This window comes from Terrapene carolina, unplaced genomic scaffold (assembly GCF_002925995.2).
Source record: "Terrapene carolina triunguis isolate 2854851 unplaced genomic scaffold, T_m_triunguis-2.0 Scaffold66, whole genome shotgun sequence".
NCBI lineage: Eukaryota > Metazoa > Chordata > Testudines > Emydidae > Terrapene > Terrapene triunguis.
In genome coordinates, this window is record NW_020664417.1 from 96233383 (window position 1) to 96251119 (window position 17737).

The 17737-nt window shown below is 42.0% G+C and overlaps 1 protein-coding gene across 1 annotated transcript in view; it reads left to right on the forward strand.

The window, feature by feature from the left end:
• The first annotated feature begins 7322 nt into the window (after positions 1-7322).
• RNF24 (ring finger protein 24) overlaps positions 7323-17737 on the forward strand; it is a 30504-nt gene continuing 20089 nt past the window's right edge. The window contains exons 1-2 of the mRNA XM_026648118.2: positions 7323-7467; positions 14875-14917. Coding sequence (XP_026503903.1) covers positions 7325-7467; positions 14875-14917 — 186 coding nt within the window. The 5' untranslated portion in view covers positions 7323-7324. The remainder of the gene's footprint in view (positions 7468-14874; positions 14918-17737) is intronic.

Genomic DNA, 17737 nt, shown 5'->3' on the forward strand with positions numbered 1-17737 from the left:
GGAGAGTGGAGCCCCGGCCGGGCTCGCCGCCCTCCCCCCGGCGCTCCGGCCGGTTGGGGAGAGCGGCCCGTGGCCGGGCTCAGCGCCCTCCCCTGCCGCGGGGTGGGGGGGCGGAGGCGGCCGGAGGCGGCCGGAGGCTTTTTTGCGTGTGGCGGCAAAAAAGCCAGAGCCGGCCCTGTCTGCGCCTGCAGACTATTACCAATAGATATTTTTTTCGTCAATTCAGTGTGTCAGGTGAAATCAGTGTTTACTGGCAACTAATGATTTATTTTGAAACCGGTGAAGCCTGTTCATAGAACATGCACAGCATGGTCAGCACCCAGGCAAGTTTACTTCCACTTCCATCAGTATGACTCAAGGCAGTTCATTGATTTAAGTGGAACTGATGACTTGAGTAAAGGCTATATGATAAGGCCTATTATCTGATTGAAGGGTGACAGGTCCCCATTTGGTTTAATTAGGATAGTTTGTGGGGGGTTAATAGTCAGTTTAGACCCACTTACCTGAAAAAAGTGTATTGGTTGGTTTGGGTTACCTCATGTAAGGAAGGAGTGACTTAGTGGATCAGATATTTAAGACTCTACCCATCTCTTTTTTTCTTTAGCGGTTAATAAACTGCCTTTTCACTTCCTGTTCTGAAGAATGTTGCTTTAACTGAGTTTCTGTAGATAATCTGATACCAAAGGTCATGAATATAAAAGACCATGGCATATACACTGGATAACGTAATCTCTGAACACAACAAAATTCAAAGTACTAGCCAAAAGATGAAGAATTGCTCCCAATGCTTCTGTTTGTGTATTTATTTCAGAATGTGAGTTAAAACGCAGCCAATTCACTGGATAAAAGTAAGGGTAGGTCTACTCTGCGATGTCGTCGACAAAACTTTTGTCTTCACAGATACTTTAAAAAGCCCCCGCGCAAAAGACGAAAGTTTTGCCTATGCAAGTCGCAGTGTGAATGCGTTCTGCCGACAAAGCTAACGCCGCTCGCAGGGCTGGAAGTATTTAGTCGGCAAAAGTGCCAACAAAGTACCGACAAAGAGCATTTACATACGCTGACTTTTAGCGACAAGGCTGGATGGTGTAGACAAGCCCTAAGAAGTGATGCATAGCATATGATGGGTGAAGGAAGTAATACTTATAAATAGTGTTCAATAAAAAAACGAAGTGGACAGATGGGGCAAGATCGACATACGGGAAGCTTTCGGTTTACATAACCGTTTAACGCTGCTGCTTCTGCAATACTGTTGAAAGTGTATCTGTAATAGCACAGGAGAAGATGCATCCTTCTGAAACTCCTTTCTTAAGGAGGAGGGGGAAGTTGCATTACCCACTTTGTTGTGTTAGCTTTTCACACTGAAAACTAACAATTAGCATTAAGAGCCTGCTTAATTTGACACGAGGAGGAAAACTGTAACACTATCCTTATCTAGGTGTGATAAGACATTGTTTGGAACTCCCTACAATACATGTGTGGCTATTTTGTTTGTCCTTGTTATACCACAAAGGGAGGGTCAGGTTGGCGTGTTGACTTTGACTTTAACTAGAAATTTCCTTTCTTTTGCCTTAGATCCCATATACACTATAGCTAGCATGGGGATCCAGTTACAACATACACCCTAAAATGGTTATAACATGGTTCCCCCTTGCAATGTAAACGTGATTAAATTGAGTTTTAACAGAATCCTTGATCCATGCTACAGCCTTTGACCAAACAAGGCTGCAGTAGCCCAGTTCAGGGACACATGTTAAAAACCCCAAACTCAGACTGCAAGACCAAACTCTATTAACTGTGTCTAGACAAGGAAAATAGGTGTGGACTTTTGATTTCCAAAAAAAACCAAAACATAGCTGTCACTAGATAGCTAATTCCATTTGAAAGAGACCAAGCCTCAGACAATTGTGTTATAAGCAGTACCCGAAAAGTGGCTTTAAGGGTGTATACTCAGAGATTATTGGAGCATTTCTGCTTTGGCTCAGATGCTCTTTTGGTGCATATACTGATCTCCAAGGATTTTAATCAAGCTTAGAAGTTACCAGAAATTATCATGAAAACTCTTAACTACTATCTTATGAAACTGAAGCCAGTGAGAGAGAGAACACAGCAATATTTCAGCATGAAAGGTAATTTTAAAGTTGTAGAGACACCTTTGTTACTCAGTGAGGTATTAGTGAAAATAAACCAGAGCCAAGTTTGAAGGTGATGCAAATCCCAAATAAGATTGATGGTAGCACATATTAGAAGAACTGTTATGCAGGGTTTCAGTAAAAAATCCATATAAATGATCTCGTTCCATAGCTCTTACACGGGTGAGGGCAGGCAACCTAAATGAAGGGTAGCGTTCTGCGCACTCATTCTTTTGGTGGATTTTTCATTTCCCATGAAAACTAAGCTTATACGTTGTACAATACATGCACAGCTATCTACCTAATTACTGTTTATAGAGGTACATAAAAGTATACAGTGCTTTCAAAACAGGTAGAAGGCCATGGTTCCTTGCTCTGAAAGTGGGTAGTCTAAATCCTGTAAATACCAGGCAGGTAACAGTGGCTCACATGCAAGGAGGAAACCACAATGAGATCAGCAGAGGATGATTTAATGCAGTGGTCCCCAACGCAGTGCCCGTGGGCGCCATGGCATTTATGTGCACCCTCCTAGTGACGAGGGAGCGCTTCCACCGGACGACCCGCCGCCAAGGAGCGTGAGAATGCCGCCGAGAAGCGGCAACGCCAAGAAGCGTCACTGCCGAAATGCCGTTGCTTCTTGGCAGCATTTCGGTGGCGACACTTCTTGATGATGCCGCTTCTCAGCAGCATTTCGGTGGCTGGTCATTCGGCGCCCGCCACACTCTTCTGGGAACATGAATATGCTATTGCAACAGAAAGGTTGGGGACCACTGGTTTAATGGAAGAAATGGCCTTGAAAAAGGAAAGGGCATATTCATAGATTCATTCAGATTCTAGGGCCAGATGGAACCATTCTGATCATCTGGTCTGACCACCTGCGTAACGCAGGCCAGAGAACTGCCCCAAAACCATTCCTAGAGCAGAGCTTATGGAATCAATCCAGTCTTGATTTAAGAATTGCCAGTGATGGAGAATCCACCACAACTCTTGATAAATTGTTCCAATGGTTAATTACACTCACTGTTTAAAAAAAAAAATCACACCTTATTTCCGGTCTGAATAGTTTCAGTTTCCTGCCATTGGATCAGGTTATACCTTGCTCTGCTAGATTGAAGAACCCATTATTAAATATTTGTTCAGCAGGTAGATACTTAGGCTATATCTACACTACGGACCTTAGAGCGGCGCAGCTATACCGCAGTAGCTGCGCCACTGTAAGGTCTCTTGTGTAGCTGCTCTATGCCAACGAGTGGTGGTAGCTATGTCAGCGGGAGAGCATCTCCCACCAACATAGCACTGTCCACACTGGCACTTTTGTCAGTGAAACGTCTCTCTCTCAGGGATGAGGGGGTTTTCACACCCCTGATTGACAAAAATTTTAACTGACAAAAGTACTAGTGTAGACAAAGCCTTAGACTATAATCAAGTCACCCCTTAACCTTCTCTTTAAGTTGAAGAGATTGAGCCCTCGAGTTTATCACTATAAGGCATGTTTTCTAGTCCATTCATCATTCTTGTGGCTCTTCTCTGAACCCTCTCCAATGTATCAACATCCTTGAATAGTGGACACCAGAACTGGACACAGGATTCCAGCAATGATCACACCAGTGGCAGATACAGAGATAAACTAACCTCTCTTCCTACTCGAGAGTCCCCTGTTTATGCATTCCAGGACGGCATTAGCTCTTTTGGCCACAGCCTTACACTGGGAGCTCATGTTCGTCTGATTATCCACCACCACATCCAAATCTTTTTGAGTCACTGGTTCCCAGGATAGAGTCCCTCATCCTGTAAGTGTGGCCTACATTATTTTTTTCTAGATGTATACATTTACATGTAGCCATATTAAAACACCCATTGTTTGCTTGTGCCTACTTTACCAAGTAGTCCAGATCACTCTAAATCCGTGACCTGTCATCTTCATTATTTACCACTCCCCCAATTTTTGTCATCTGCAAACTTTATCAGTGATGAGTGTGGGGTTTTTTCCAGATGTTAAATAGTGTAGGGCCAAGAATCGATCCCTGCAGGACCCCACTAGAAACAGATCCACTCAATGACAATTCTCAGCTTATAGTTACATTGAGACCTATCAGCCAATTTTTAATCCCTTTGATATGTGGCATGTTAATTTAAATCATTCAAGTTCTTTAATCAAAATGTCATGTGGTACCAAGTCAAATCCCTTAAAGAAGTCTGACTATATTACATCAATATGCGAAGGGAGGAAGCTAGTCCAAGCCGAGGGGAATCGACGTCCGCCACACCCCAGAAAACGGCTCAGGAGGTTTTAGACGGTGCTGAGGGTGGTGGCGGGATCATTATAATACACACTTCCTTGGGCTGCCCTTTTCCCCTCAGTAAACTCTGCTGTCTGCCTGTTTGGCATCTGTCGCGTCACAGCACATCTCTGTGCCTTAGGTCAGGTCTACACTAGCAGCTCTTTGCTAGTATAGCTCTACTGATGTACTGTGCCAGCAAAGCTCTTCCAGTGGGGAAGCAGCTTATACCAGCTGCAGCGCAGGTTTGCTGGTACAGCTTATTCCAGGAGGGCCCTGTTCAGGTTCTTTAAATTCAGTGTCTTGTGTGAAGCCTCTAATGGTGTAGGCCTGGGGTGCTCAAGTGCCTGACTCACCTCCTGTCCCTTCCAGCCAGCTTAGGTCGGTCAGCTTCTCCGCTCTGACCAGCCCTAGGCTGAGACAGAGTTGAGGTATGGGCAAGGACTTCTCCCTACAGGTTTCCAGTGTGTGGAAGTCCCATCCTGAAAATGTCCACTAGACCCCCTCTGGTTTGTTTTTTATTAATATTCTCTATCTTACAAGGCACTCCTATTGAGGCCAGGTCATTTGACGACCACCACCTCTTTCCTTTTCAACACTTGTATTTTTGGGATTCCCTTCCTGCTGCCAGAAGTGCCAGGAACCGGTCTTCTTCAGTCATTGTTTTAAATCGTACAGTGTCCCAGGTTCATACAATGACCGCTTAGTTCATCTGAATTTATATCCTATTCTGGTACAGAATTCCAGTAATACTGGCCAGTTCTTGATTAGAAGAGAGCCACTCTATTTGAATTTTTATGTGAATGCTTGTATCTGAAGTAGAGCTGGGTCAGTTGTGTTTCTCTGTGCCTCAGTTCCCCATCTATAAAATCGGAATAATAGTTCTTCCCTATCTAACAAAGGTGGTGATAGGCACCTATACTGCAAATGATGAGGGCCAAATAAGTGCATTAGAAAGATAAAAGCTCCGAAGTTCTATTCCCCTGCTTTGACAATCAGGGTCAGATCTTTATTTAACACAGCTATTTGCACAGATGCAACTTTGGATGTGGAAATAAAACACAAATGCAAGTGCCAGTAACTCTTGGATTTATATGTAGCATCGATGGTGCACAAACAAGAGCACTTACAAGTGCACACACAAATGTTTGAACATGCACAAATAGGACTGAATTGAGCCTCCTTTGAAAACTCATTTGCCTTTGTACTTCAGTTTCTTCATCTGTAAAATAGGGATAATTTTTCAGTAAGCTTCACACTAACAGCAGGTAATTCAGCCTTGGAAACTGTGCACACTCACTCACCTTGGGCAAATCATTTTACCAGGCAAACATCTTCTTTTTAATTTTTAAGTAGAGTTGGTACATTTTTTTTGCCTGAGCTGATGTATGTTCATTTGGGTTTTGCAAGCCTGGATGAATTAATATTTGCATGGTCTTTTTGCAACAGGGCTGTTTACAGGCTATAGTAAGTTACAATAATAAATATGCACTTGTCTCCAAGGATTTCAAAGCCTTTTCCAAACATTGCTGTATAAACACTAATTAGTAGCACTATAACATGAGTGACTGTACAGACATTAATTAATCTATTTTACCTGATTATAAGGTCTTTTATTCATGTTGTATCTAGATTTACCTCCATTCAATATACTGCCTGTTATGCTTACTGTAAAATATTGGCATCCTGTGTAATGAAATATGAAGCTGAAATCATGGGAGAGATCATATGTTAAACTCATTATTGCAAGCAGCTGCTTATCCAATGTAATTTGGTCCCTCTGTGGGGACTTGATTTTGGTCACATGCTTGAATCTTGGTAAATTGACAGCTGAGCTGTCTGCCGCCTTCTCCTTCCATACTCCTCCTGCATTGCCCTATCCAAATTAGCCTCGCCTATTCAAAGATGATTCGGCACTTTAGTAAGCCCCCCCCAAATGATGGGGGAGAATCAGTGAAGGTTTAGACAGAGGGGTACAGCCTACTACCTGTCTTTGAGCCAATCTGCCTGACATGGCTAGACACTAGCTGACCCGTGTGACAGTCATAAAATCCAGTTTTATGGCACTTGTAATTTTCCTGTGGCTCTGCCATATGTTAGTGGAAATCTTGCATTCTTCTCCGCCCCCATGCTAACACTAACTGCAGCATAGGAAACCACACCTAAAATAAAAGGGAAATGCCATATTCAAGTAGGAACACTAGCTTTGCTTGAGCCAAGACAAGGATCAGCTCAGAGTTGATTTGAACAGGTTTGGATAGCAGTCAATTATGTGCATGCTTGAAGTTTTCAGAGGGGAATTTCCACTAGATGAGGAACTGGTCTCGACAATTGTTTTAAAAAAAATAAAATCCTCTTAATTCAAGGCCCTTTAGCTCTTTAAACATTCCTTTCTTGGTTGTTCAGGTTTCAGGTATGGATGGTCCCTGGCCACAATAACACGTACTGTGTAAATGTACACCTGTGGTGACTCTCTGTGGCTTTTTTTAAAGCACTTGCGTGTGTTTATCGGAAGGGAAATAACTGGATAAGAGGATCACATGAGGAGGAGAAAAAGTTCTGTCTACGGTTTATTGTCCGTCTGCTCTGCAATAATGCTGAACTGGTCTCGGGATTGCTAAACCAGGACCTTAGCTCATGGAGAAGAAACTTGTGGGAGGGTGAACTAGCCACCGTAGCATTTCTCTTCCTTTCCTCTCTCTTATGTCACAGGGAACAGTCAAATGTTGGGACACCCACCCAAGGGCAGGGGAGACCTACTTGCCAGGAAAGAGGATGGTCGTTTTTATTTCTCTCCTTCTAAAATGTTCAAGCTGTCATTCATCGCTTTAAAAATTAACACGATTTTGATTCTTGGTCTCTTCTGACTGCAACTAAAAGCCTTGTGTTTTATTTCTGTTTCCTCACAGCCCATCCATGAGCTCAGATTTCCAGCATTACAGTTTCAGGATGCCGAACATTGGGTTTCAGAACCTGCCTCTCAATATATACATTGTGGTTTTCGGCACTGCCATATTCGTCTTCATCCTTAGTTTACTCTTCTGTTGCTACTTGATCAGGTAAATAAACTACCATTACTATTTTCTGAAGCCAACTGAAATCTGTTTGGTCCCTGTCATGTGATGTGCCAAACATTTCCTGTGGTTCATTCAGGCATGGAGAGTACTGTTAAGCACCTTGCTGGAGGCACTCTACCTTTTCTAGGATTGAACCCTTTTAAGTAGCGTTCAAAGAAAACGAAACCCTGTTTTTTTTCCACCTAAATGGTAAAATTTTCCATAGGCGCGGCAAGACATGTTAGATTTAATGACTCCATTGATGATTTACTTTACTTGACTAGATTTGCATAGTGCTGCCTTCCCATCTGGCACTGTAAGCAGTGTTGTCTGGTCTTTCCCACTGGATATCCCCTATGAAATGATTTTAATTCTCCATTTTTAAGTAGAATAATTTGCTCAGTGGCTTAGTATTAGACCCACACCTTCATATATATTAAATCCATCCCATATAGTAAGTACCTAATTTGATCCAGGCACATTTCTAGAGTTGACTCTAAAGGAAAGCACTTACATTGTGCTGCTTTTAAAGTGGATTTCTTTGTCATTTAAATGTGCAGGAAACGCATGATTTCTTGGCGTCCGTGTTTTCTGCTTGCTGCTTATACTATTTCGATGCATCTCTCTCTTTAATGACTAACTCATGTACTGTGTGATTAAGAAATGTTTGATACCTGCCCTATTTGCTTTTGTACACAAATTGCTCATTCAACAGCACAGTTTAGAGATTAATGATGCAGAGTTGACTTGTTAATCTGAACAGTGATGAATGTGGTCCGTAAAGGTCATTCTGGTTTTGGGAAGTTTGAATATTTAATTGTGAGGCAAAACTATTTCTCCCAGATCAAAATGGAAACCTAGCCAAATAAATAACCTACAATAGAGGGGAGAGAGAAAAGTCTATTCTGAAAAGTCAGCATGCTGCAGTCTGCATGATTCAAGGCTGTGTCTGCCTCTCCTCAGTGGTCAGGAACAAAGGATCTCTTTGTGAAGATTTCAGTTTATTGGCAGCAGTTGTACCTCACCCCACGCACTTCTTAGATACCTTGCAAAACTCCTGCTGAAAACCTGCATATACACAGCTATTCTGCATATTATCTTTCTCTGTTTTTGTTTCGTTAACGTCTCTTATGTTTATGCACGCACTCCTCTTTGGCTTCTGTGGACAGAGGCTCTGTCTGTTGCCCAGCGTCACGCAGCCGGCTAACCTTTACGCTTTCTCCCAAGCTGGAATTGAAAATGGAGGTATTGAAAATGACTAACGTAGATGAGATCAGCAGGGTTCTACACCCATTGCTGGATGCCTTGTTCCAACAGGCGTGAAGCACTTTCTGCTGCTGTGAACACTGGACCCATTGACCCTATTTACACTGGCTGGATAGCTGCTGGGGTGGGGCAGTGGGGCTGCTGTGTTTAATACCTAAAAGTCTAAAACAGCAGTTTCAGTAGCATAGATATCCCTTAGATCATAAAACCAGAGTACAAGCACTCAGTAACATTCACATATTTGCAGCTCCATAACTATTGCCCAAAGCAAAGCCTGATAAGATTTCTGGATGACTCAAAGATGGTCAGAGTGGTAAATAATGATGAGGACAGGGCAGTCCTACGGAGCAATCTTGATTGAATGGGACCAGCTTACCAAGCCAACAAATTTTAATACATCCAAATGCAAAGTTATACATCTAGGAACAAGGAATGCAGGCCACACCTAGGAAAGTGGTGGATTCTTCATGTCTTGATGTCTTCCAATCAAGACTGGAGGCCTTTCTGGAAGAGATGCTTCAGCCAAACACAAGTTACTGGGCTCAGTACAGCAGTAACTGAATGAAACAGACAGGCTACATGATCTGTTAGTCCCTTCTGGCATTAAACTCCATGAATCTGTAAAAAGCCTCCCCCTCTCTTATAGTCATAGTCAGCAGTTCCATTTGTTGTTTCCAGGATAAGCATGAACCTGAGAAACCTTTTTTCTGGGAGCAACTTAAATTAGTCAGGGCCTCGTATATGATTTGATTTGCAGCCATGTAAATTGCCACATAATTGTCCTCCTTTGAATTTGCAGCATGATTGTGCTCCAGAATTTCAGCTTGAATTTTTGAAGTAAAATTAGATCTCCACTTGTCATGTTTGTAAAGATAGCCTTCAAAACATGAGCTGAGTATAGAGACATTTGCCTGAATCTGCAGAGAGTCTAAAACAATAGCTCCAGAGAGAAGTGGGCACTGTCTCTTCGTCCCAATAGAGTTTTTACTCTGAGGTGTAATTCTTTACATGTCAGCATTGGTAACTATTCCACTGCTGACCAGCTTAGTAGAAATAGGCAAATGTGCTCGTATGTCTTTATTGGGTGCAGTGGCAGTAGGATTGGATGCAGTGGGGGAATTAGTTGCTGTCATGATTTGCATGGATAGAGAATGAGGAATTCAAACTCTGCCTGTTCCATACAAACGCCTTAAAAAAATTAACCCCATCTGCCTCTGCTCCAAAAGGGGTAAGAAAAGAGGCATCTCTTTCACAGTGCCAGAAGCTTGAACTACCTCTTGTTTGTCAAAAACAAACTCTCCTCCCACACCTTTTTTGGGTGCCGAAATCCCCAGTAATATCCTACCTAGCTGCAAAACCTCCCTGGCAACTTCTGCAATGAAGTTACCATTTTAATACAAAACTACATTTGGGGTAGGATAAAATAAATATGAATAAACAGTAACAGAGGCAGTATTGACTAGACCACACCGTGGTACTCACTGGACCAGATCATTTAGGTCTTGCATGATGCATGAGGGCTTGATTTTAATGCACAGTCGGTGGAGCCAAAACAGGGTTTTGTTCGGGTGCTAACGCAAAGTATCCTATTGTCTAATTTTTCACTTTTTTCAGCAACCAGCATTGCTACAAGTACTTTTTGCAAATAACAGATGGAGCTTGTGACATAGTTATTTGGTACATGTTTCCCATATTCCATTCCTTCCTGTACGATCATGCTGCTTCCAAGCATTTGGTTTTAGGAGTTGCAGATAAAGCAGCACCCCCTCGGTAACACGATGAACTAATGCGTCAGACTGAAGGTATTGGAGAACAAAAATTTGTAAGACCTGATTCCTGGTGTATTTACATCTAGGCCGATGGCTGCCTGGATTAAAATAACAGTACTGCCTTGGAGAAACTGGCAAGCGAGCTGCTTTTTTACAATAGGGCAGGTCTACGCTACCGCTTAAGTCGATCTAACTTATGTCATGCCGGGGTGCGAAAAAGACATTCCCCCTGAGCAGTGCAAATGACAGCGACCTAAGCACTGTCCACACCGGTGCTATGTCGGCGGGAGACTCTCTCACGCCAACATGGCTTCCATCTCTCACGGAGGTAGAGTAATTATGCCGACGGGAGAGCGCTCTCCCGTCAGTATAGAGCATCTTCACTAGACACGATGCAGCTACGCCCTTGTAGAGCTTTTAGTGTAGACCCTGCCCATAGTTTCACTAGACAGACTGTCTTCTTCCCTTCTGAAACACCATGGGAGCCAAGAGCTTTGCACTCCATGATAAGATTGGCTCTAAACAGAAGTATATTGGGTTATATATGAAATCTGCCCTGAAAAAGAGGGCAAGGCGGCTTGCATGAAGGGCTGAAATAAAATTAAATATTCCTCTACTCTTAAAAGTCATGCAGATGTGGAACATTGAATTCCGCTCTTTTAAAGTAATGCTGCCTATTATGTTGCTGTTTGGGTGCATTCTGTCTTCAGACTATAGACTACAACGGTTCAAAAAAGAACTAGATGAGTTCATGGAGGATAGGTCCATCAATGGCTATTAGTCAGGATGGGCAGGGATGGTGTCCCTAGCCTCTGTTTGCCAGAAGCTGGGAATGGGCGACAGGGGATGGATCACTTGATTACCTGTTCTGTTCATTCCCTCTGGGGCACCTGGCATTGGCCACTGTTGGAAGATGGGATACTAGGATAGATGGACCTTTGGTCTGACCCAGTATGGCCGTTCTTATGTTCAGCCTTTAAAAAAGGGAAAGAAATTTTGCAAAGACACTTGCTGATGTTTTTTCCTCTGCTTTAACTTTGGGAACATTAATGTGACACCAAATGTATTGCATTCAGTCCCATAAAACCCAAACTCAGGGATACTAACACCAATATGCCCCGTTAAATATTTTAAAGGGGGTCTTTATGCTAATTTAAAGTAAATGCTAGTTTTGTCCATAATCAAGCTTTCGTACAGTTTATAGTGTGTTCATGTTTATGGCTGCCACCTTTAGCTGAAACATTTCAAACTACGTAAGGGTGTGTGGGCCACTTCTTTCTCAAAGAGGCTGTTTATTCACTTTTGCCCTTCTGATTTTAAACATGCTCAGATTAAACAAGTCATTCCTGTCCATTTTGGAAAGCTAAAGATGCAGTATCTCTTTGTTAAAAGTAGTATCTCTCTTACCACGGAGAGAATTTAGAATCCTAGAATATCAGGGTTGGAAGGGACCTCAGGAGGTCATCTAGTCCAACCCTCTGTTCAAAGCAGGACCAATCCCCAGACAGATTTTTTGCCCCAAATCCCTAAATAACCCCCTCAAGGATAGAACTCACAACTCTGGGTTTAGCAGGCCAATGCTCAAACCACTGAGCTATCCCTCCCCCCAATACTATGCTAAGGTATTGCTGTTGTGCTGAGTTTGGGCTCCTTCTTGCACAATGATTCTCTTCTGTTCATGCTTGCCAATTGAAATAAGGATTTGTCTTCCCATATAAACCTATTTTTAGCCCATGGAAATTATACAGTCCTCTTGAATATAATGGGAACTTTATATTGCATGGGGTTGGTTTTTTGCTTGTTCTTACTTGTGTATTTCTCACCAAGCCCAGTGGGACAGTGTCAGATGTCAAGGAAGCGTTGTATTTGGTTTGTGTGTCTATGGAGAATTGCATTTTTTGACTGAGTATCACAAATTGTTTTGAGTAGCTCTCTCAGAAGTCTAGTAGGCCAATTCTTTAATGAATTCCACTTTGAATAAAATATTGCCTCTGGCATAGCGCTGTTGCCTATGCACAGAATACTGACGTGATGATGTCACTGAATATACAATACTATGAAAGCTGGGTACTGTACTCACTAGGAAGGCGAAAACATTGGTCTTTTCAAGCTGAGAATCCTCTCAGTTCAGGATTTGAAGGAATAAAGGGAGGAGCAGATAACTCTAACCAATAGAGGCTAATAGCAGCTCCAGCCAATGAGAGATCTTTTTCATAAAGAAGCAATAGAGAAGGGACATTCCACTGTACTTCTGTTGTGGGCTGTACATAGTAGATCCATTGAGATACTGCATCTTTAAACGCTACTCTGTTGCAAAATGTAAGACTTTTATAAGGTTTTTTCTTCTAGACTGTGCTGCCTGTTTTACAGATTTCTATCTTTGAACTCGGAGAGGTTAAGTGTACTAATAATGGAGGTAAATCTATAAAATGTTATTTCCTCTGAATTTTGTTACCTTAGTAGTTTACTCACTTCATTACTGAAGCATATTCTAATAGTAGTTGAAATGGAAAGAAACAAAATTATCCAGAGGGATGCAATATTCCCTTTTTAAAGAGAGAAGCCATTTTTTTATTAAAAATAAAAAAGATATTTTTAATAAATCTTAAATTAAAAATCATCAATGCAATTCAGCCTAGAGCAGCTGTTAATACCTAGTTCTGTCTTTGAATGTACGTGTTTGTAAACCACGGCAGAGCATCAACCATACCAGCACAGCTGTAATACTAACAGACTAGGAAATGTACTGCTTTTTCCTCTCACCCCCATGCCCCAGTTTAGGCGTTTTAGGCTAAGCCTGACGTTGGAGTTTTCCAAAAACAGATTTATAGCTTGTGAAACAAGATTAACATTAAATACATATAGATACGTGGAGTGTAACTTTTCGTAACCACGTTAGCGCACTAAGCATTTTCTGTTGATTTCTAAATTAAGGCTCTGATGTTTTTGATGAATTTTGTGTTTCACTCATTTTTGTCCCTAGCAATTGGGATGGGACACTTCCATCTATGACTTAACCGTTCGTTCATTTTCATAAATAAATATTTCATCTCTTCCCGTTGTCCACATTTGGAGTTCCTTGCTATTCAGGCGTTTTTTAATGTGGGTTCATCCACTCAGTCTCCACCTCTTGATTCCGGCCAGAAAATGAAACTATACAGAAAACAAAAGTTGTACTTGGCTAGCAATTTTGAAAGCCTTAAGAACTACTCGGGATAGCCTACACTTATGTCTCTCACTGCATAGAATCTTTATTATGGGCCTGATTCTGATCTCACTTAAAATTGATTTTACTCCAGTGTAACTCCGTGAATTCCAGAGGAGCAATTCATCACATACACCAGCGTAAGTGAGATTGGAGTCATGGTCTATAATAAGCTCATATGATTATGACTCCACAGTTAAATATAACACGAGTTGATCAGTTGTTAGGTAACCACAATCATTTGGTCTTCTGCTGAATTAAGTACATGAAAATAAATTTCCCAGGTTAAAGCTTCAATTTCCTGTAATTTTTAGCCGTGATTATCTCTTTGACTATTAAATTGCCTCATGTCCCTTAACTGCAACTGAAAGCTGCAAAATCTCACTAGGTCTAAATCATTCTCCTATTTATTTTCCTCTTAAAAAGGGATAGTTATTTTTTGCTTTATAACCAGTTGAATGACTTACCTTGAATGTTTCTCTATAAGACATTGGATATCAGAAAACTACTTTCACACAATACTACATGTAGAAAGCACAGCAAACAATTGGCATTTGAGATTAATTTAATGACTCAGTACAATGACTAGGGCTCGAATGGTAAACACTTAAAAAGGGCAATTCCCTTTTCGTTCTGTCCACTCCCCACATTTAAAGTACGAACAGAGGTGCCTTTCTCCACTGTATTCCCCAGGCGTTGAGCCCTGAGTATTCTCCACTTTCCCATCACCAGAAAAAGATGCAGTGTCCATTCAACCCAGCATATGAATCTTAGTGGGAGAAGTGACTGGGGGGGGGAAATGGGCATGTATGTTAGCTGTTCGTACTGTTCGTCCTATCAATAACTTCTATGGGTTAAGAATTTGGTAAGCAGCATTTAACAACTCAGATAATGTTTTTGCAGCAAATTATATAGTTCAAAAAAGACAAATTGTACAAGGTTATCAGCAATTGAATGGAGATGTATATCTCGCCAATTATATCTAAGCTCTTAAAGTAACTCACTGGGAACTGGATACTGCATCATTATGTGTCCTATATTTGTCAAAGCTAAAAAAAGTTATTAAATATGAGGGGAAAATGCAAGTTTTTTTTTTTCTCTTATCTGGGTTTCGTGCTAATCCTGATATTTTGGCCTATTTTGTTCATATTTTCCTTTCTTGATTTCTAGGCTCAGACATCAGGCACACAAAGAGCTTTATGCCTACAAACAGGTGAGATGTTAAATAGTAAACTACTTTTTTCTCCCTGTCATCTTACAGATCAATTTGAGCAAGAACCGTTAATTTCTTGTGATTGTCACCATTTTAGGTTTCCACTGACCTGTTCTAGAGTTTGTCTTGCCATTTTACTCCTTCCTCTGCAAGTACTTACATATGTGCTTAACTTTACTCACGTGAGTAGTTCCATTGAAGTCAGTGGGAATATCCACATGTTTAAAGTTACCCACATACATGTGTTTTGCAGAATCAGGGCCTTACTCTATATCAGTGCATGTTGTCAATTGTTCCCTACAACAATCTAGGATTTGTATTCTTAATGTTACTCCCTATATACCAGGCGCTTTCTCAAAGTGATGGAGAAAGGATGGAGTGGACTAAGCAGAAAAGATAAAATCAGTGATTTATAATAATGCAACTTTCAAAAGATGTATTTATAAGTGGAGCAGCCATGTGGCACGAAATTGACTGGCATATCGCAGCTCAAACCCAGTAGTGAGCTCTGGGTCAAACTCTGTGAGGCTAGATAACAAAAGGGGAAAATACAAGACTTTCAGCCTCCTTCATGCAAGGAGAGTTCAGTTCCTTCCAAAACATCCAAAGCTTTCACGGATGGTAATTAATGTAATCAATCAAAATCCTGTATTTGACTGGATTTTCCCGGGTGAAGGGAGGAGTTGCTGCCAATTGAGGCACTGACTTTCTGTGCCTAGAGCTTGCACTGACTGGAGGGGGGAGGAAAACCTGAGTGTACTTGCCCCGGTGGTGGGATCTGTTCCTGTCCTGATTGAAGTCAAATGGGACTCTTCCCATTGCCTTCAATGGCAATAGATGTGCCCCAGCAACATGACTCACAGTTCTTGCCATGTTGACAGTAAGTAGTAATATACCTCTCCTGCAGCAATAAAAGAAAAGTGCTGTCCTAGTGGATCAAAATTCAGTTCCCATGAACTGTATTTTGCTGGGTTAGATTACACGAACCCTGGGGGCATTAAAGCAATGTACTGAATTTGGAATAGTGGGATTTCTCTGTAGGGAAAGTTTCCAAGTATTCTTGGCAGATCAAACAACTTCTTCCACTCACTCCTATAGACACACATCAGTGTCTGCTTTAAAATAAACACGGCTAATAGATTAGTGGCAGGATAAATTTAAATGCCCGCCTTTCTTTAGTGTTGTAGCCGTGTTGATCCCAGGATGTGACACACACACACACAAGGTGGGTGAGGTAATATCTTTTGTTGGACCAATTTCTGTTGGTGGAAGAGAAGTTTCACAGAGCTCTTGTTCAGGTCTGGAAAAAGTAACTAGAGTGTTGCAGCTAACTGTGAGGTGGGACAGATTGTTAAGCACATGGCAAGAAACCTCTTAAAATGAAGTGGGCAATTTAACACCTCTGCAGTCATGGGACAAAGGAAGGTTAGGAGGGCCACCTTGAGGAAGAATTTCTGGAAAAATTAACACTCAGCAATGATATACCTGAGGCCAAATCTACACTACACACTTACTTCAGTATAACTAAGTCACTCAGGGGTATGAAAAAGCCACACCCCTGAGCGATGTATTTATACCGACTGTAATCCCCCGAGCAGGTGGCACTTGATCAGCAGGAGAGCTCTCTTCCATCAGTTTAGAGCGCCTTTACCAGAAGCGCTACAGCGGTGCAGCTGTGCTGATGCAAGCTTGTAGTGTAGACCTGCCCCAAGATACATCAATGATATTTTCATCCTTTGGACAGATGACCTAAACTCCCTCATAGATTTCCACCATCAGTTCACCAAACTCTTGAACACTTCCACACCAGCCTCCCCTTCCAGCTTCAGCAATGGAACCCCACAGACAGGTATTGACAAGAAACCCAGAGATCACCACACTTACCTCCACAGAGCCAGTAACCACCCCAGACACACCAGGAAATCTGTTCTCCACAGACAGGCACTCAGATACCACAGAATCTGCTTCAAGGAGAAAGTTCAGGATACACACCTTAGTCAAACAAGGACTGAGAAGTAAATTGCATCACAGAACAGGCCACCCAAATACCACAAGAGAACCTGCTCCAGTAGGGTGAAAGGAAGGGGACACACTGCCCACACACCCCTAGTTGTCCCCTACTATCCCCACCGTGGAACCCATATGGGATATCCTCAAACAATTACAACCTATACTTGATGGCGACCACATTCTGAAAGAAATCTTTCCTGAACCTCCTCTTCGGGCCTTCAAACAACCCCACAGCCTTGCCAAGCTCATCATCAGAAGCAAGCTCCCCACACCCCAGGACACACCAACTCAAAGTGGCACCAGACCCTGCCAGAACAACCGATCCAAAACCTGCAGACATATCTGTGCTGCTATGATGATCAGTATCCCCACAACACACCTTTTCAAGATCCATGGGTCCTACACATGCCTATCATAACCTGTGCAGTACCTCATCCCGTTCATCAAATGCATCAACAGCAACTGTGTGGGTGAGACCAGACCATCGCTATGCTCTCAAATGAACTCACAGAAAAATAATACAAGACAGAAACTCCTCATCACCGGTGGGCAAATACTCTTGACAAGGCAATCATTCCATATCTGACCTCTCAGTCCTGGTCCTCAAAGGAAACCTGAACGTCTTTCAAAAGACGAGCCTGGGAACTTAAATTCATAATTGTGCTAGATGCTGAAAATCATCTGAGACACTTGTTTTATGGCTCATTACAACAATTTGTAACCTAATATCCCTCCTTTGTCCTATGACTGCAGAGGTGTTAGTTGCCCATTTCATTTTAAGTGTGTTTTTGCAACGTGTTGGCCCCTTAT